The sequence below is a fragment of the Hirundo rustica genome, chromosome 5 (assembly GCF_015227805.2).
Source record: "Hirundo rustica isolate bHirRus1 chromosome 5, bHirRus1.pri.v3, whole genome shotgun sequence".
NCBI classification, from domain to species: Eukaryota; Metazoa; Chordata; class Aves; order Passeriformes; family Hirundinidae; genus Hirundo; species Hirundo rustica.
The window spans coordinates 45,208,818-45,229,604 of NC_053454.1; the positions used below are offsets into that span (position 1 = coordinate 45,208,818).

Genomic DNA, 20,787 nt, shown 5'->3' on the forward strand with positions numbered 1-20,787 from the left:
TTGAAGGTATTCTGATACCATAAAATCTGCTTTGAAAGAGGCATTGATTGTGAACTTTGATAGATAAGTTTATCAACTAGTTGGTTGATTGTATATTTTGTAAAAAGATATATGCTTTTCAAATAATACCTTACTGGAAGTAAATTTTGTACACTTCTCAAAGTCTGTATTCAGCTGTCAAAGGAATGTCTCTTAATAAAATTGAGAACTTGCTTATTTTCCTTGTAGATTGATATAGAATCAGTATTTGAAAATTTTTTACTAAGTTTCTGACACAAATAAGTGATAGTTAATCATGGAAAAATCTTTCCTGACATTTCTAAAAATGCAAAATTCTGATTCAAGTCAGATTTGCATTTGACTTTGTTGACACTGTTTCCATTTGACGGGCATAACGCAAGGCTCAAACGGCTTTGCATGGTAACAATGTGATCACATCTATAAACGTGAAGCATTTGGACACGGTGCTGCAACAGCCGCACTCACTGAGCTCTCCCTGTGCGTGTACCAGTGTATGCTTAAAGGCAGCTTGCACAAGTACAAATCGCTGTCTACTCAAAGTCAGAATTGATGTTTGCATGGATGCAATCTAGCAGGACTTGATCCCAAGACGAATTAAGACCTCAGGTTCTGGAAGGCAAAATGTGAGTTTCTAAACCACAGAATTCACTCCTTGTCTTGTACATATTTGTAACATTGGGAAAAATGAAAACTTAATTTCAAAGTACGTTTCATTAAGTCCTGCAACAGCAGGTCAGCAGGAAACGGAGGTAAATTCAAGGCTTTGGTGAGAAACAGCAGCATAACATGTTCCCAAAGGATAATAAACAATTCACCTCTTCCCTTTCCAGTATGGAAAAAAGGAAATTATAGGAGAATAAAGACTGGAAATATTTCCCTTACGCCACATACATACGCTATAAATATCTTAGTGTCTACACAAAGCCAAATTTTACTAAGGGTCACAAAAGATTTAAATTGACATCAATCAAACATTAGTATGGCAAATAAGTTTCAAGAGTTTGACTATCAGTGTACAGTTAGCCTACTGATCTCCCATTACTTGCTCTTCTACTGGCCTTTCTCTTTCTTGCTAGTGATCAGCTGCAAAATATTTGTGCAAAGCAGGAAACACTTCAACAGCACAAACAGGGCAGCACAGCTTTTAGAAAGAAAGCCTAAAAGCCTAACTCATTCCAAGGCTGAAGCTGCTTTTCCGTGTCTCAAGTTACCTGTTCAGATTGTCTGCCCAAGTCTCTGGTCCTTGCTGCAATCTTGTTTTTTAGATAAGAATGACTTCCAATAGAGCAAGCCTGCTTAACTCCATGTTAATTACTTACGTGTTAGTGTAAAACCTTAAAGCAGGAAAATACTGTTAAAATCTTTTACAATAAGTGATTTTCCTCACGGAATGAAATACTGAAGTGTTTATATTGACTCTCCACTATGAGTAATTCACAAAGACAAAACAGAAGTACCGACTGAGAGTTTCCCCCTGTGTAAGATGTACAGTCACAAGAGATCATCACACCTTTTCTTTCACGTGTACAGAATATTTAGCACACGTGAACATTTTTCAGGTAACCCAGTATATTCCATAGATGGTACAAAATACTTTTCTCAGATCTAAAAAACATAGATATTGGTTTTCTACATAAATAAAAAGCTACTGGGCTAGCACTGAATAATAAAAAAAGAGAATAAATTATTTTATTAAAATACGCTATTTTAATTTTAAGGTACAGTTGTATCACACATTAGGAAACATTCCTTCACTTTCATTACCTTCCTGATGTCCCAGCAGTAAGCCAGCAGATCTTACCAAGACCTGCAAATACCACTTCCTTTCAGCACCCGTAGTTACATAGAGTATCACTTCAGCTTCAGAATAACAGGTTTGTGGGTTTGCCACACCTCACCAGATCAGAGCTGTGTTGGTGGTTAGCAAAGCACTGCTTTGTGGCAGAGCACGTGCACACCCCTGTGCTCACAAAGCAGCACCCTTCCTGGCCCCCTGAAACTTGGACCCAATGCTCCAGCGCTTACTGCGTGCACAGCACACCATGGATTTCACCTCAGACAGTCCAGAGCCCAGCCCAGGAGCAGGTGCTGACACTGCAGAGACAGACACCCAGGCTGCAACACGGGATGGACGGCACTGGCCACCCCAGCACCCAACCTTGCAGCAGCAGAGAGGTGTTCGATAAGCCGCATACAGCAGAACCAAGACAATTAGGACTCACTGTTCAATTTAGCAACTGGCATGTCAGACATGGCAAGGTTACAGCTGAGCTTCATCTGCCTTGCACAGCAGCAGCCATTCATGCCTTTCACGTGTCCTTTCAAGCAGCTGATTGCACACAGGGCCCCAGAGCAGCTCTGCAGTCACCTTTTGCAGAGCACTGAGCTGCGGCAGGGGCAGGGTGGTGGCCAGGAGGAGGCAGGAGCCTGGGCCCACAAAACCCAGCAACACCAGGCCATGCACTGGGGCAGGCAGCACAGGGGAACCTGGGGGCTGCGGAGTATTTCTGCCTCCAAACAAGGCTGGCCTTGGCCCATCTGCTGCACACAAGGGCCTTGGGGCTGTCACACACAGCGGCAGCTCCTACTTGACAATTTACTGTAGCTCTACCATGGCCAGAGGTTCAGGTGTTCAGGGTGAGTAGTACAGATTACCAGCCTCTTGTCTGAGTCCATACTGTGAAAAGCCTCCACCCTGCCCAAAGAAAAAGCTTAAAGATACCAAGAAAAGACAGACTTGGGAGTATGATAAAGACATAAAACTGGGGCAAGGGGTGGGTGGTAGTTATCATTTGTTATCACTTGTGTACTTAGGAATGGTAATATTTAAAGGGCAAAAGATGTACATGTGTGCACACAGCAAGCCATACTTGCTTTTCTTTTCAGCTACCATGTTCCACAGAAAGGAACACTACTGGTTAATCCAGGGCTTACCTTGAGCAGTCAGAGAGGAGAAGAGGAATGTTTGAGTAAGGACCTCAAAATGAAGGAAAGCTGTTCTACTACACTATGCAGCCTCCTTCTCAATGCTGGAAAGGAACACAACTGGCAGGCAAAGTCTGAAGCATGATGGAAAAAAAACATTATCCAGAAAGGTGAATAAAACTAAACTTAAAGCTTCAAAACAAGTGCATAGCTATCCTTGTTTGGCTAGTTTTAAGTGCCAACACTGCTGTGAGAACTTCAGCATAAGAGAAAAACTTGCACAGATTGCCTGTTGGAACCAGATGTACATGAGCTTGGAAATAACAGAATTCACACTCTTCCTTGGTTGCATTTATTGTGCATGAACTTCACAGTCACATTTTACTGCTTTTCATAGAAATTATATAAATTGACATACACAATCACATCAAAACCTGAGTTCTAAAAACAAGTAACTTTATTCCTTACATGTATACTATAAAACTCTGGCTGCATTTTCAATAAGCAACAGCTAAGGAGAACAGTCTAGTGTTGGATAGCAGCAAAACCTCCAATATTTATTGTTTTTCTTTGAATGAGACAAGAATCATATTTGTTGCACACTAAACTGTCTAGGTACTTCTAAAGTTGTGCTCTAACACCAAAGTAGAATGAATTATTTTTCCTACCTTATATTCAACTGCAAAACCACTCCTCTTGAGAGTCTTCTTCCCAGTTTTGATTAGTGATCACCCTATCCCCACAGAGGTATTGGCTTCTAAAATAATTATTTGTCTACACTGGTAGACAAAGTAGTACCCAGAACAAAATGTTTCTTTCACCAGCCTTAATTCACCATAAATTAAAACCAAGAATTCTTTTTTCTTCAACTACTAAAAGATCTTTCTGTCCTCTGCTGTTTTCCACTTCCCCACATACACCATTTCAGCTTTTGAATCAAGATGCTGACTTTTTTGAAGGTCCAAAGTTAAGAGCAAGTAAGTATATAACAGGCATTTTTGACAGCATCCTTAAAAGCATTGAACACAAGTTAGTTACCAGATCAATGGAAAAGCTTACGCTCAAGTATTTTTGCTTTGTTAGTTCAGCTGGCAGAGTAGGAGTCTTGTTATTTAACACAAACTCCTAGTAATGGTATAGTCACCAGCCTTGACAATCAGTTTTAAGGATAAAACTCATAAGAGTTTTAAAGCCACAACTCTAAACAATTGCTTATAATGGCATGGTTTTGTACCACAAACTTGCATGTGAGATTTACAGTTTTAGGGCACCCACCACTTCTTTTATAATCCTAAATTGGATGACAAATTTCTCCACTTACCTGACAAAGGAGAAAAGGAGACACCTAGAAAATAAGTATCTGCATTGGATTAATGAAGTACACCACTTCTATCCCTGGAAGTAAAGGGAATCAGTGACAGAACACATCTAGTCTCAGCTTCAGCAATAGAAACTGCATATACATCCCTTGGAAAGTCAGATTTTTCTAGAGAACGAAGTTGTATTCCAGAAATATAAAACACTTTGGTAGCCTGAAGCTTAAAGGTTACACAGCAGTGCAAAATAACAGCAACAACTGGGCAAAGTTAAACCTTTAACTCAGGTCCAGCTTTAACTTATGAGGAACTAAAAATCCTTGAAGCTGCAGAACTTTATTCCAGAACTGATGATCTGAAGAAAGCCAGAGTGTCGAGTTGTAACAGGTTTATAGGGTAATGCAGGGCTTATCCTTCTAGCTCAACTTCTATTTCAAAATATGAAAGATGATTGAAGAGTCACATCTGTACAAATCAGTCTGGATATTATGTTACTTCATCTCCAGAGCTCCAGCAGCAGTTTTCCAAATGCTGTTAAGTTTTGATTTGCTGAGATGTTAATGCCAACAGTCTCTTGCTGAGCAGTGCATTGTGTCGCTGAAGATACTCTATTACATCTCCTTGCTTCTCCACTATCTCTTCTAAACTGGAATTTTCCCTTGAAGTAACAAAAGTAAATATGAGTTTCAGTAAGTGACAGCAGCCTTCTAATACATGAAGTGTTAGATTTAATTAACACATACTTAAACAGTTGTTTTCTTTAGTTTCACTTTTGCTGGGATCAACTAATTTTAGAGGGACGAAGCAATCTACAACACCTTTATGTCTAACTCTCTTTTGCCTGAGAAGGTAGGAAGAGAAAGTTTGGCTGAACTTCATGCCACATATACAAAACTGAGTTACATATTCCCTGCTAGACCGTTACAGAGTGAGGACCTTACTGTTTAAGAAACCAAGACAGACAACATGCTAGAACTGTAGTAAGAACCATGGAACATTTCCCACACACATTAGGAAGCTTGTTTTGAGCAGGCATAATACTGTTCAGCTGTGGAAGATCATAAGCTGTTTAAGACAGAAATATCTTGATTAACTTGGAGCAGCATACGTTATATGCTACTATATACAGCAATATCTGTATATAGTAGCATATACATACCATGGCAGTATCAGTACCAAAAAGTTGTGCTATTTCAGATCTACAACCTTGTGTACAGCTACCCTCTCCCCTTAAAATATATCCATCTTTCAGATACCTCTCATTTTAACTCCAATAGTAACATGGCAACATTTAAATAAAGTTCACCTAATTGACAAAAAAAAAGTACAGAATTTTGTCAAATCTAACTAGGAGATTTTAAGATGTAGCAAGATGAAGTATCAATGTCTGAGTGTAGTCTACTCTTTCCTTATATTCTTCTCAGCTGGCTTGGGCATCTGTCCTCCTAGTACACTTGTGAGCATCTTAGTGCTGAGAAAGTTGTTCCTCACCCTTGCAGCACCTTGTAGAGGAACACTGCCCTTTTCATAGTTCTTAGAAAGTGCTGAAAAGGATATTGAGCGGAAAAAAGCTTAGGTTCAATAAAAACCTACTGTAGCTAAATTGAGAAAAGTAAAGAACACAAGTTTTGTAAACAGAAAAATTTCAACCTTAAAAAGTTAATGTGCACTACCAACTTAAGGCTCCTGATCAGTGGCTTAGGTTGCAGAGGTCATGATATTCAAAAAACATTCTTATAACAAGGTCATCTGAAGGCCTGACAGGATTCACTTTTCAATAGACCTTAACTCCCAAGGGAAAGAGAGTCAGAGTTGTATAGAGCTAAATTAAAATAACGGTTTTTCAATCAGTTCTCACAGGAAGTTTGTACTCTTTAATCAAAAATAAGCAGAGCCTTTTCCTCAGCTGGTCATTGTTGCAGACACATTCCCTGGGCATTTAAGAATTTCTCAGGGGAGAAGATGAATGAGGAAGAAATGAGGTCCACCATGCAATCACCATGGTTTTCATATCAAAATGGAAGTCAGACATGGTATCAAAATTCAAGACAACTCTAAATCCTTCCTGTATCCTGGACATCTACTTCCAAGTTCCATAAAAGCATATGTATGCTGCATTTGTGATACCAGGGGAAGTCCCAAAGTATTAGTCATCTCTCATTAGTACCTTTCGTGAAAGCAGCACATATAGAAGCAAGTCATAGTATATTAGAAAATCTCCAATTCTTATACAGAAATCCATGTTACTTTCAATTACTAGTTTTTATTAAATCATACCAGACTGATTTCAGCAACTGGAAAATGCTTGAGCAGTTGGCAGGTACATAAAGAACAAACAAAAAATGAGTCTTAGTGCCTGGGACAGTTTCAGCTGTCGGACAGCTTCTACTCTCACTAAGATCTTCCTAAGTCCTTAACCTTAAAAGTTCCTTCCCAAATTCAAAGTGCATTCCAAATCCATAGCTAAAATTTCATGTCCAACTTCTGGCACAGAACAGAGCTACTAAGTTTTTTTTCTTTTTCTATCAACTCCCCACAATGTATTTCCTTCTCTAAAAAAACTGGCTGAAGTAGCTAGGTTTCTGTAGGCCTACTTTAAGTAACAGTGTAAGACAACAGTATCTTTCCTCAAATCCCCTAAAAAATTAACTAAACCAGATCAAGCACAGATATTTATATTAAAGATTCATGTAACCAGCCATAAATGGTCAAATCACCTCCATCCTTATGTTTGAGGATTTCTGTATCATAGTAAATTGTCATTTACTAAGGAGAAGTACAAGACTGCTGCAACTGTGCATGTAAAATGGGAGGCTTATGCATAGTTCCTTCAGAGCTGTTATTCCCACCTCTGGTTTAGCTGAGAGGTTTAAGACTGCATGGAAGTCTACAGGAAATGATGCAATTCCATTCATGTTACCTACATACCGTGGCTGAACATGGCACGAAACGAATACAGAATTCTTACCTGAATCCAACTTCTGAGGTAATGTGACTAGGGTAGGCATACATCTTCTCTTCTTCAATTATGTCAGGTCTTGGCTTGGCACGATTGAAGTTGCTTATTTTCACTGCAAGAAAGCTTTATAAATTAGTTGGAAAGTGGGGAAAAAACCAAACAACCCCACAACAACACTTTAAACAACAGAGTCCAGGTTATAAAAACCTGTAACAGATGATCCTAAGATGACCTTAGGATAGGAGATGGAATGACAGTAAAGGAACCTGAGAAATGGGAAAGCAAAAGCAGAATCTGTTTCTACTCTTTCCTGTAATTGCTTTGATTATAAGTCAATGATAGTTTGGCAAGTTGATTTATTTGCTAGTTCACTTTTTCTACTCCCCTCTGTCCTGCTGCTTAAAAAACCCGCATGGGGAAGCCTGAACATACCACTTAACATCTGCAAAATTTAATCTGCCACCTAAGAGAGGGTGAAACCTAAGCTGCCTTTTGTTGTACCAAGCGTACCAAGATTCAGTCTCTAAGTTCAGGCAAAACTAACCAACATGCCATAAAAAATTGTAAGAAGTTTTGTACTGGTAGCTGGTTCAGAACTTCTAGCTTAAGCTCCTCAATAAGCACTAGTTTAACTAGACCAGCTGCAGTGAAGCAGTAGCTTGTTTGCCTGCTCAGACTAGGGCAGACTCGCTACAGAAAGACACTGTGAACCTAGCAGTCTTGGCTATTAAATCCAGAACTCATTCCTGGGCACCTGTGAATAAAGACTCAGGCTAAATTTAACAGATGTAGAATGGGGATGGGTGGGAAAAGTTGTAGGCACCCTCTGCATTATTTCGAAAAGGAAGCTGAAAATATTTAAAGCCATTCAATTTCAGATCCCAATTCAGAGAAAATATCAAAATGCCCAGAGTATGCATTCGGGACTCTGCAGTTAGGGCTGCCTGTGAAACAATACATCTAATGCCACAAAAAAACATTACAGTGCAGCTCTGTGAGAAATCCACACTACTGGAACAGAGAAGGAGTGTCCTTACAAGTCAGTACTGTGATGGGGTTTATTACAGGCCACCCTGCTAAAACAATGCTAAGACCCTCCAGAGGTTAACTACGAGTTAGGCTCAAAGGTTAGTTATTTCTATGATGGTATTTCTCTACAAATAAAACCACAAAGGAATGGATGTGGAATTCTTAACATGTGTTGTTTGTGGGAATGTTGGTCTTTTATTCAAGTGATATTAGAAGTATGTGAGAAAGTAATTAAATACATATATTTAGTAAGTCTTTTAAAGCTTTACTCCCCAACCTAGCAGTAAAAAACTTAGAATAGTAAACTGACATTTAGAGCTGTCTGTATCATACTTCATTCCATGCACTTTTACCTCACTTGAACGATTTATGTATGTCAAGTCTATTATAGGTCAATCACAGCAATTCCTTGTAGATTTCTGAATCTCTGCCTCTGCATCCTACAGCTATATTCACACACTGTTGCATGGAGATAATTTTAAGGAAGGCAATAGTCTTTCACAGGACATTATCTATCATGCAATTCACAAACAGCTCCAACAAGCAAGAGGAAGTATCTAGAATTACAGTCAGGTATTTCTGATTTGTGAAACAGAATTATTTAACAGAAAATAAGTCAGATACATGTACCTTCTACAGTTAAGCATTTATGTCTCAATAGTTAAATAATTATTTCACTGTGAAGAAACAATATGTGAACCGGTGCTGCCTTCTCTCCAAAATTAGGAGTAACATGCTAATACAAAAAAAGGTGCGCCAGTAGGTTTAGTGTAAATTTACCTTAGTCTCCCCATTGTTGCTCAGCTGATACTATCTTAGCAGTATCTGCTAAGTGCTTGCCTTGAAGAGGGGAATTCTAAACCTCAGCAGAGGGCTGCCCTTAAAACGATCCCATTAATGAAGCTTCATGCTTCCACCCAGTCACATACTCTGCTCTGTCTGAGAGAAAAAACTCATCTGAATGTCATTATTACTACAGATTCTCAGGGCATTTTCAAAAATCGGCCAGATACATTTGTTTTGCCTCAGTGCCGCCTTAATTTGATATTAGAATGTTGAAAAACCTTAAAACCCACCACTATAGATAAGACAGACATGCAAGCAGTCTCTCAGCTTACCTCAAGAAACATTGGGATGGAAAACAAGAAAACTAATTACACTATCCACTGGAAAAAGCAGCTTAGGGCGGGCGACTGGAAGTTTTCCTCATCTTGCAGCAGGTGTAAGTCACATAAAAATCAACCCTACTTCTGTACACCAAGCTTTAGAGAATGAATTTTACATTGATTTGGAGCTGTTCAGGAGATAAGGCAGCTGTTGGTACAACACATTGCCTTACTCCTTGTTAGCAATGCAACTCTTCCCCTTCATTCCAGGACTCACTGGACCTTTCTTCAAGCCTCTTAACTGGAAAGCACAACACTGCACCCCACAGCTTCCTTGTATACACTGGTTAACGAATCTGAAGGTCATAGGAACTGGCACAGTACAAGTCAGGAAACAATACCCTTTTGGTGACAAATAAGCAGAAAAATAGTTTAAGAGTTCTTACAGAAGTACAGGCGCAGACCTTGCTACTATGCAGGTCATCTTTCTTGCACTTACCCTTTTTGGTCAAGGTAAGAGTCATACAATGTAGCTCTTTGAGCTCCAGCAGGCCTCACGGCTAGAAATAGCATTTCTCTGGAATTCCTGACATTCTATTAAAGTTTTACAATTTATCTCTTATTTCCCTGAGTTTCCCAGGAAAGTAAGTATGCGTATGCAAAGAAGGGATGATCTCCAGCATTCTTGGAATAGTTTTCTAGGACTGCCATGATTGCATTCCCCCATCACTGCCTTTATTCTTTCAGAGCACAGACAGTCTACTTGAGCCATGCTGGTCCGTTGAGGGGAAAGCCTGACAAGCCTGCACATACTTCTAAGACAAAGACACAGTTTAGGGCTGGGACCTTATTTCTTGGTGCATTTTTGATGCTGTTGCAGGAGAGTCAAGAATAGCTTTTTATTTCCTAGATGAACAAGCTACTTGGCAGTATTTCTCGGTGTGCCATTGCATTACTATGAACACACCAAAATTTTCTCTGAAGCATTTATTTGTCAACATTTTAGATAGCGTTTGCAAAGTTTAAAGGCAAGCGTTTTACCAAGTCTTAACAAGTTACACCAAACCTAAAGCAGACAACCTTACAAACTAACAGTGATAGCACAAAGCAAAGCCTCATAGTTTTATAAAGCACTACTGTGTTTTGATATGATCACAGCTTCCAAAACTGATGCATCTCAAATATTCATCAGAAGGAGTCTTTCATTTTAGTGTCAAAGAGAAAGTGAAGCCTTTGGGGTGGGACCAGGGAAAGAGGAAGAGGCTGGATAGGGCACAATCACAGGATCAGGTATGCAAACCCCACACATAAATCCTAGAGGCAGTTCTGACTAAGCCAGCCAGCTCTTACTGCTTCACAGCTTTCAGTGCATGCATTTGAGAAACACTGATAAACAGACAAACCTGTTCACAGGATACTTTTTGAAACAATTAGGCATTTATTGCCACTTCACGTGGATTAACAGCTTTGAGATAACACGGAGCTTTCATTTAGCAGCCCTTGGAACCGAATCAAGTCTGACAACCTTTCCCAATTTGTTTTGGATTTGCCTTAGTTCTCCTTCTACAAGCACAGAATTATTTTGTATTTATAATGGTAGTTAAATGCCTTGGGGTACGCTGAGTGAACTACTGTGAGGGCAAACCAAGCAGCTATAATGAACATCACACAAGAAGGCAAAGTTTGCCTCTCTCACCTGTGTAAATCACTAAGCATGTCAGGGAACTAATCATCTCCAGGCTCAGGACTCCCAGCATAAGATACAGGTACACTTTGCTGTGATCAGGAAAGGAATGCTGCACTGACAGAATCAAGAGTAAGGCTGTATTACCTAGAAAACAAACGTTATATTTTATAAATTTACTAATTGTATTAGTTACTAAAATTAATACTTTCTCATCCCCTCTATCTGCATTAGGCTGCAACACTTCAGTAATGCTTTTCCATTTCATAATACTTGCCCCTTCAGCTCATTTCCTTAACATGCAAGCTTATTTTTGCTGGTAGCAAAAATGAGGTTTCTTTTCAGAATATGCCTGTAATGGTAGACAATTATGAGTTTTCTTACAGAGTCTTCTGACTTAAAAAATGAGTGGAAGAAACACATTAGAAATACCTAAAATAGGTACATGGGCTTAAACAGTTTATGGCTCTGTTGATGCTATCCGTCTTACCCATTCTATCAATTCCTAAGCAATCATATCAGTCAGCTGAAAATGAGGGAGTACTTTCCTTCAAGCAGTGGATTTAAAATATATTTAAATGAGGCTAACAGAGCAAAAAAAACCCAACTAAACACCTTCCTTTCAAAGCCTACTTGCATAGGCTTCCACTTGCCCAGCTATTATCTTAATATTTGAACATTACTAAAAGTTTAATTGAAATGAGTACAACTAGTCAAGGAGAAAAAATACTGAGTTAGAGGCCTAAAAATCTTTTCTGATACCAAGTGTGAAGTGTTCTCTTCCTTACGTAAAAATGTTATAACCAGTGTCTGGATAAAGAACTAAGTTTATAAAGACCATTTATGTAGCTCCCACTGTGTGAGTCTAGTGAAGGAAATGGTATCAGCAGTCATTACCATAGCAGGAAGCTTACAGTAATGGAAAAACTACTTTCTGAAAAACAGATGATCAAAATTGTACAGCACACACCTGATTGCATCTGAACATTCACAAATGCCCAGAGTCTGTCTAGTAGGGGAGAAGTGGACTCCATCTAAGACTGAAAGCAGGGCTCAGTATTGCCGATTACACTGCAATAATCAGAAACAATCCTCTTACATCATTAAGCCTCCTGTAGCCTGCTTTTGTCACTGCACTCCAAACACTTCTACATCTTCAGAGCTCTATCTAGTGGCCAGAGCCTGAAGTGTTGTGCATTTATCAAGCTGACTAGCTTTTTTAGGGACTGCGTGGAAAGAAAACTAGGTTCTTATACAGAACAGGATCATTTCACTTATTAATTCTGGTGAAAAAAAGATCTACTCCAGGAGGGAGGCAAGAGGCAAAAATACCACAAAAGCCATAGCTCTGCCCTTTTCCACTGCTATTTGTGGGAAAAATCCTCTTAAATTAGATGGATTTCAGATTTGAAAGTGATTGGTAGAAAAGCTTCATCAGTTAACTGCACCAACACTTTACAGCTAAACTTGCCAGAGATGAAACTTAAAAATATAGTTAAATCACTCCTATACACCACCTTTTGTCCACAGAAAATAGAAAAATGCAGTCAGATATAGAGCTGAATATAACAGATGCTCAGTGAAGGTCAGAAAATTGGTTATCTTACTGCATTCAGACAGCTGTTGGGCAACAAGCAATTCAACTGTTTCTATGTGGATTGCTGAGCTTGAAAAGAGAAGAGCAACACACTTCCTGGAAGGACTGGCAGCAGTACCACATACCCAACGAGACAAATGAATGTGCAAATCAAGATCCCTAGCAGTCAAACACAGACCTTGCTGACTGAATACTTCATGGCTGAAGACTAAATGTTTTACTCAACCTCACAGCTGTGAGCATTTTTGTACTACAAACAGCTCCTTACAACCTGCATCAGGCAGACCAGAATGATCAGTACAGAGGTTCATCTGACTAAAGTATAATTTGTAAGTGCTCACAGGCAGGTTTGTAAAATATATATAAAATGCTCAGTCTCCTATTGCATCACAGTTTAAAGCTTTAGATGGAAAAAAACCCAAGTTCACTTCACCTGTGGCATGTATCAGCAGTGGAAGCCTCTTCAGATGCCTTGTTGATTGGTATATGGAGAAGTAACCTCTTCTTCTGACTCTGCTGTGGTGGTGCTGGACATATCGTTCAAAAACAACATGCAGAACCCACAGAACTACTTTTGCAATTATTATGACAGTCTGCACCTTAAGTGGGTGAGTGTAGTTTCCAGGGCACTTATCTTGATTTGGATTGGGGTAAGAACAAAACATAGCTGCTAAAAATGCTAGAACAACAAAAGCAACCTGGAAGAGAAAGGAAGAGAGAAAAATCTTTAAAGTCAACACTTATATATATATGAAAAATAACCTGAAACACAAAATCAGGATTATGTAGTTAATTCATTTCGCATTACTTTCTGCATTGATTTTATTAGAGTTGAGGTAACACATAAAACATTAGACACTTGCTACAATCACTACATGTCACTCTGGGAACATACGTATGACTGAAATTGCTAAGTAGTAAGACTGACCTCCAGGAGGATAACCAGTCTCCAGCAGAACAGAGCTGGTAATTGCCACTCTTCCCAGAATTTCTACTAAATTAATTCCTCGAGTCTTCATAGTGAATTTATTTCATTTCTGAACCCTCCTTACTATGCTTTTTTTCTTTAAGGAACACTTGATTTATGTTCCTATAAAAGGAGAAATCACATCTTTTTTAGACTCATTCAATTACACTCAATGCTGCTCTGTTGAACAGGCTCTTATCTTATTGGTACAGTCTATGTTTCCTTAAATTGACATTTCCTAAGTGAAAATCAAGGCTTTCCTAAAGCCACTGAATATTATCTCCAGGTTGACATTAGAAAAGTGAATCATCATAGTAACTTAAAGTGAATTATTAACACTAGGTAGGCATCTTTGCCAAGTGGTAATCATTCTTTAGTATATTTACCATCAGAATTTTCCATTTTACCTTTTTACTTCTGTCAGAAAAACCAGACAGATTGTCTGTCAGATTGCATATACAGTCAGATGTATATTTACTTATCCTTTCAGACTACTGCCATTATGCTATAACTTTTCTTGTCTTCTAGATTCCTCTTCAAATGTTCAGCATCAGCAGTGAGCATCAGCAATCTTTTGGCCAACTAGAAAGCAAAACTGTGAATGCCTATTACCTGTGGTATATGTATACACAGAGGGCTTTCATAATATTAACAGTTTTGTCACAGAAAATATTTTCTCTACTGCGTTATTTCAGTGAACAAGAACAATATTATACTTTCTCATCCTAGTTCATACTACAGAACAGGAACATTTTTAAAACAGAACCGTAAAGAAAAACAACTCCCACCAATACAGAAACAAACGGAGATCTACTAACAGACAAAACATTAAAAAAAATCAATTTGTCTCAAGTCTACAAATGAGTTCTAATACACTTAGCTTTAAAAAAAAAAAGGTGTCAGGTGTTCTCCATAACTGACAGAAACAGCACATCAGAACTGAAGACAGAGGAAAGTACCCAATTTTCATTTGCTGCCTTTATTTCCATACTTAGTTCTATGACTGTTTAAGACCCCACCACTCCCTTTCCACAAAAGGGAAAAAAAGACATTAGAGAGGACAGATAGGATAGAAGGCTTCTGCCTTTGGGAAAGAAACCCAAATCAAAATAGGAGTGCAGCCCACATTACCCATAAAACTGTTACTTCAAATACAAATTAAATACCATGTTTTCTTGAGACAGGTTAAATTGCTAGATTAAGTAGTTAAATAAGAGGAAAGTTTATAATTTGTTTAATCTCTTATTTTACCACCTCCTTTTCTTACAAAGCTAAGAATAATTCAACTATTTTATTTGATCTGTTTATTGTTTGGTTTGCCATTTTACGATAGTGATACAATTAATTCTACTCCTTGAGGGTGTTAGGAATGTATTTCAGTATAGCAAATGGCTATATTAAACTGATGCAAGCAGGAATGACCTAGCATTCCATCTCTAGTAAACTACTGCAGCAATGTATACAAGAGGAAACAGGAAGCTGGCATTTAGAGTGGTATTTATTAAATATGTTTTGCTCGCATTGTTGGGCAGTTAGATAATAGGTGTTTCACCCCCCACATATTTTTACGTACAAAAAGCTATTCTTATAAAGAATAGTATTTAAGTTTAATTTTATGCATATGCACACATGGAGAGGAATAAGGAAAGACAGGATTAATATAAAGAACATATATATGCCTGTACACTTCACATTGCTCTCCAGCCTCCTGATGGGAAGCCTTCAGGAAAGCAAGGTTTGGCAAAAACAAAAGGCACTCAAAAACCCAGTCCCACCACAGTCCAGCATATCCTACCCACTTTACAGAATTGCATGTCACTAGGCAGCTGCAGCACAGAAGCTATTTTGCTACCTAACTCCATTTCTTGGCACAGGATAGTAGAGAAGAAATACTCCAAGTTACATACAAATTGCTTTAGAGATGCATTACAGCTCTACTGCATACTATAATGGCTTAACTTCTCCAGAACATTTACCCCTGTTCTGATGTAGGCTGCACATCAGAAGCTAACCTGGCCTCTCTCCACATTCCACAAGATTAATGCCTGCTTGCAGAAGCACAAGGGAAGGAAATCCACTGAGCTTGTTTTCCCATCTATCTTTTCAGTGAGACAGTGCCACTCAAGGTGGCAGTTATAATGCTGCTTTGCCAACAGAAAAGCATGCTTCTCCATTTTGCTCCAAGGACCAACTGGTCACTGAAGCAGGTTCAGCAATAGCAACGAGACTTAACCTGTGAAAATGTGTGTTGGCAGATGCCACAGAAGTTTTTTCACCTACCCACATTTCTCTCCATTTGCAGGAGAGAAGAAAAGGTGGGAAGAGAATAGGCAGCATTTTCCTAGGATCTGGGTGACTGCCATTTGGCTGCATCAGTTATGGTAGTAGACAGCAAAGCCCCAAGGCTTGGCACAAAAATAGTCACTGCTCTTTTACCAATAGCAGACTTCAAGTGCCTTCTATAAGGGAAAGGCAGAGAGTTCTTCTGGTAGGGGAAGGAAATAAGGCTGGATACATAGTTTCCATTGGGAATTTTGGTCCTCCACTCAGAAGAGGTCTTTTCTCAAGTCTACTTGACAGCCAGAGGGGCATTTTTTGATACTACTACAAGACCAACAAAACACCTACTCCTAAAATTAGAAGGCTAAACCACACTGAACAACTTAATGCAGCTGCCCAAAGATAGACCTTAGAGACTGGTATGTGCTTTTAAAGTCCTGGCAGAGAGCATGTTTTCAAGGGCACTGCATTTTTTGTTTGAGATCAAATGAAACTCTAAAATAGCTCATGTCACTGGTACTATAGAATCCAGGTTGGAAAAGACCCTTAAGATCACCAAGCCCACCCTTCACTTAACACTACCGTGTCCACCACTAACCCATGTCCCTAAAAGACATGAAAGTGCCATTTCAGTCAGATCTTAGGCTCAGAGCTCTTCAGCCTGCCTTCTTCATATCTGGTTGTCACACACAAGCAACAACAAGCCTCTTCAGCTTATCAAGGAAAAACTCATTTCTAGGCAGGACTATCTCTCCTTCTGTCTACCAGTGCCCATAATTGCCTAGATACTATTCAGTATTTGTGCTTCTTCCTCTTAACCTCCAGAGGTGAGAGCAGGAAGTAACACTCGGGTTAATTTCTCCCCCTATCCACTACCATGTAACACCCCCTAAGCACGTCCAGTTTTACTTGTTTAGTTACTTTCTCTCTGAAATTAGGTTTGGTCTCGGAAGGCACGGCATCAAAATTATCTCAGCCCTCTATAGCCAGTATAGCACTTCTATGGCAATAATATTATTTTTAAAGTACATGTCCAACAGCACAGAAGAACTACTGTTTAAAATGCTCCTCCTCCTAACAAGATGTGTCACAGCACCAACAACCAGAATGAGAAGGCAGCAAGGATCTGATGGCATATACACTAAAGGGGACCTCACTGGTTGGGAAGAACAGCCAGTGTATGTCATATCATCAGAATTCTGTCACATGAACAGTGGGTTCTGAAGGATTCAGAAGAGAGATAGCAAGTTTCCTTAGGGAAATCATGCTTCTTAAACTCACATGTATTAGCAACAGGAAATTGGCAAGGAGAACTGCTGGGATAGCATGAAATCTTGGCCTCAGCTGGGAATGCAACGTATGAGACGAAATGAGTGGTGCATCCAGTAGAGGATCATCTTCCAAACTCTGTGTTATTTCCAAAGAACCCTGGAACAGAAAGGGAGGGCAAACAAGAGCAACAGGTAAGCTCTAAAAATAAAGTACAAAGGTTAAGGAATTTTCTGCTAGCAAATCAAACCTTGAGGGGGAAAAACACCACTAGCTTAGTATCTTGAGAAAGCTCTTAAACTCTAGGTAAACTCTCATCACATCTTTATGTGAGAACTCAGTCCCTGACAAATACGACACTAATCCACTTCCTAGTACCACACTGAGCCTTCAGGAACTTCCATTTTCAAAATGATTACAAGTGTCTGAGCTTCAACTTTGAGAGAAGTCAGAAGCATCAGTATATTTATGGGGAAAAGTGACAAAGTCTCTCTCACATGCTTTTTACAGGTACTGCAAAACTCTTTGTTGTTCTTATTTTCGTCTAGCTACAGTTGGAGGCAACAAGAAACCTGCAGTGTAACAGTTTTAAGTATTCAGCCTCTGATACTGCTGACATGTCAAAACACCTGCAGCAGTAACTACAGCTGAACTCAAGCAGCAAAGAAGCAGCAGCTCACAGAGGGAAGAAGATGCTACCAAGTGCTGGCCAAGACATCCTCTGCCTTCACTAGAGAGAATGTAGCATGCCCTCATCATGTTGGAGCCAAGTATTAGGTCTTCAACTTCACATTCAGCTCAAATGTAGTGTCTTTTACTAAGTGGAAGTGTTCAAGGCCAGGCTGGCTGGGGTTTTGAGCAAGCTGGTCTGGTGGAAAGTGTTCCTGCCCACGGCAGAGGGGGCCGGAAATAAATCTTTAAAGAACCTTCAACCCAAAACATTCTATGATCACAGAATCAATAGCGGGGTTGACAGCTCACATCTCCCACAAAAACAGCAATTCTCCTTAGGACAATATCCTTTGTTACATGGGAACAAATGATCCACCCTTTCTGCAATACCGTGAGGTATCAGGGCACTCCTTCGCAAAGAAAGCTTTATCAGAGCTTTGACCATGCAACTTTCTCACAAGACTGGCTACAGTCCATCTCTGCATCCTAAAATACAGCCAGTATTAGGAAGCACTAGATGACATAATCTCCTCAAATAGATTTTATTACAGACAGCATGGAGAGGAGGGGAATTAAAGCATGGGAGGGATATGATGATCCCATGCAGTCAATCTATCTGACAAAAAGAAAATCCAGTAGGTGTCCTTCCTAACCTTCCTAACTGGAGCAAACACTGGTTTAATTTCATTAAGATGAGCCAATACCACAGCTGTCAAAAGCCAAAATGCCTTAAATCCAGACTTGTTTGTCACTGTTACTGAGCACAGGTTAAAGCTTCAGTCTCTTGGCTCCCTGATCCACTTCCAGCATGTGACTGCTTCCAGAGCAGCTCATGGCCAGGAGAAGGAGGGCAGGCAGGAACAAGACACAACCAGCAAGCCTCGCCCACGCAGGCTTCCAGCTGGGGCGGGGAGAAACAAACACACACAAAAACGCCGTGGTCATGCCAGCGAACAGCACATAATCCAGAGATGGCACAGACAGGATCCGCCTGTGGAAAAATAACCCAGAAAACCTGAAGGAGCCACACAAGCAGCCCCGATTAGAGGCTAAAAATCTCGATTAAAAACAAGCCCCGGCCCAGATGCCTCGGGGATGTTTCAAACCCGGCTGGGGAGCGGCAGCGAGGGTCCGCGGCGGCCTCCTCACTTCGGAGCGGGCCACTGGGCAGGCGCCTCGGCCGGCGGCGCCCCCCGGAAGAAGCAGATAAAGCCTCGGGCGCCCGGGACGGGAAACGGCCAGAACGAGGCGGAAGGAAGAGACGGCACGGAACACGAGGCGCCGGCCCTGAGGCGCCCACCCTCAGCGGCAGCCCGGCCGCTCGCCCGGGCGGGGTCCCCACGGCCCCGCCTCGCTCCCGCCCGCCGCGCTCACGTTGTCCAGGTCCTGCCGCCGCCTCCCCGCCGCCAGCGCCATCGCCGCCTCCCGCCACCGCCGCCCCGGCGGCTTTTAACGGGTGCCCCCGGCGCGGCCCTGCCGCCACGGGCCGCGCCGCCGCCCCGCCCCGCCCCGCCCCGCCGGCGGTGCCCCGGCCGGCATTGGCCCGCGCCGCTCCAGCGCCGCCCCGGGGCGAGGCCCTGCCGGGGGAGGGGCCGGGGCCCGAGCTCCCGTCTCGCCGCCCCGCGCCGGTCCGTGCCTCCGGCCCGCGCCCCCGGCCCGCCCTGCGGCACCGCGCTGCGCCGCGACCGTGCTCGGTGCAGTTCTCTCGGCAGCCCGCGACTGGATTCCAAACGGAGAGCACTTACAGCGGGCTCCGGGCTGGTGTCCCTGCGGGGCCGTGGCTGGGGGGCAGGGCAGGCAGGGGAAGGTAATCACAGTAGCAGATGGTTGGCCGAAATGCGGGGTAAAGGCAGCGTAGTGTTGGTGCCGGCTTGCGGTGCCGAGTATTTTCTCATCTCCAATTGGTCTTGCAGGGACTTCTTGAGGAAAGGGTGAAGTCTATGCAGCTAGTAACTGTTTCCAGTAGATCTGGTTGCCCCTTCAGATCACGAAAAGTTTTAGCATTCGTGAGGCACTTTATACGTTTTCTAAGATATTTCTGGCCACGCTGTATTTTTAGGAAGGAACATGTTTTCTTCAAAACGTGTGCTTGGTAATTTCATTTTCTAACCCTTTGTGATCACACTGAGACACACTCACACTGTGAGTGGCTGCTCACAGCGTGCAGACTACTCCCTTATGGATCTCTGTCTTCTTGACATTGACAGCCTTGTGTATTCTGGATACTCTTCAACCACTTAGTCGTGCTTAGTTATTATTTGGTAATTTTTGTTAGCCTCTCTGTCATTTTTCAGCTATAACCTCTCTGAAATGAGAAGGATGTGAATGACACACTGTTCAAGCATGTGCAAAGTATGAATTTCCAAAGCATCATATTTATTATCTGTGATGTGCTCTGTTCATCTGCTAATGTTTTTTTAACCTTCTGTTTGTTCTACATGATCGCCCCTTAGCCTTCAGCTAATGCTAGTGAGGACTCTGAAGAGGATCAGAGCTGTAAGGAGGGTCTGTAAGACAAGTAAGATTGTATCCTCTCCAGGTTGTAATTGTTCTACGTGTACTATTTAAGAGAAGCCAGGACTGTCACCCTGAATATCTGCAGTGGCTCTGTCACTCTTGAAAGCAAGGTGAAGGGGTGAAAACTGCTCTTGAGGTATGAGCTTCTTCAGAGACGTTCCAAGATAATTATCTCAGTTTCTCTGACTTTTCCTGCCTATCTTTTTCTAGGAAAAATATTCAACTGAAACCTCCCACCCAGAGTATTTACATTCATCACTTGCATTCATTTTTTCTTGTTTAGTACAGATACACACATTTAATGAACTGGAAAACTATCTTAAATTTTAAAAAAAGCCTTAAACTTGCTGGTTTGACTCAGATAAAGTCCAGCTCCTGCAATAAGAGCCTACTCTATTCCAGTTTTTCAGCCTAAATGCTCCTTTTTTCTCCTCCTTATTGTGCA

The 20,787-nt window shown here is 41.1% G+C and overlaps 1 protein-coding gene across 2 annotated transcripts; it reads right to left on the reverse strand.

The window, feature by feature from the left end:
• Positions 1-3,282: 3,282 nt before the first annotated feature.
• TMEM192 (transmembrane protein 192) lies at positions 3,283-19,295 on the reverse strand. Of its 2 annotated transcripts, XM_040065322.1 has the most exons (6): positions 19,200-19,295; positions 17,166-17,312; positions 13,071-13,335; positions 11,053-11,187; positions 7,231-7,333; positions 3,283-4,920 (listed from the first exon to the last, which is right to left on the reverse strand). In XM_040065322.1, exons 1-6 carry the CDS (start codon positions 19,239-19,241, stop codon positions 4,797-4,799), a joined length of 816 nt encoding a protein of 271 aa, XP_039921256.1. In that variant the 5' UTR covers positions 19,242-19,295; the 3' UTR covers positions 3,283-4,796. The 2 variants fall into 2 exon arrangements, with proteins under 2 accessions (XP_039921256.1, XP_039921257.1); XM_040065323.1 differs by lacking the exon at positions 11,053-11,187.
• Positions 19,296-20,787: the final 1,492 nt, after the last annotated feature.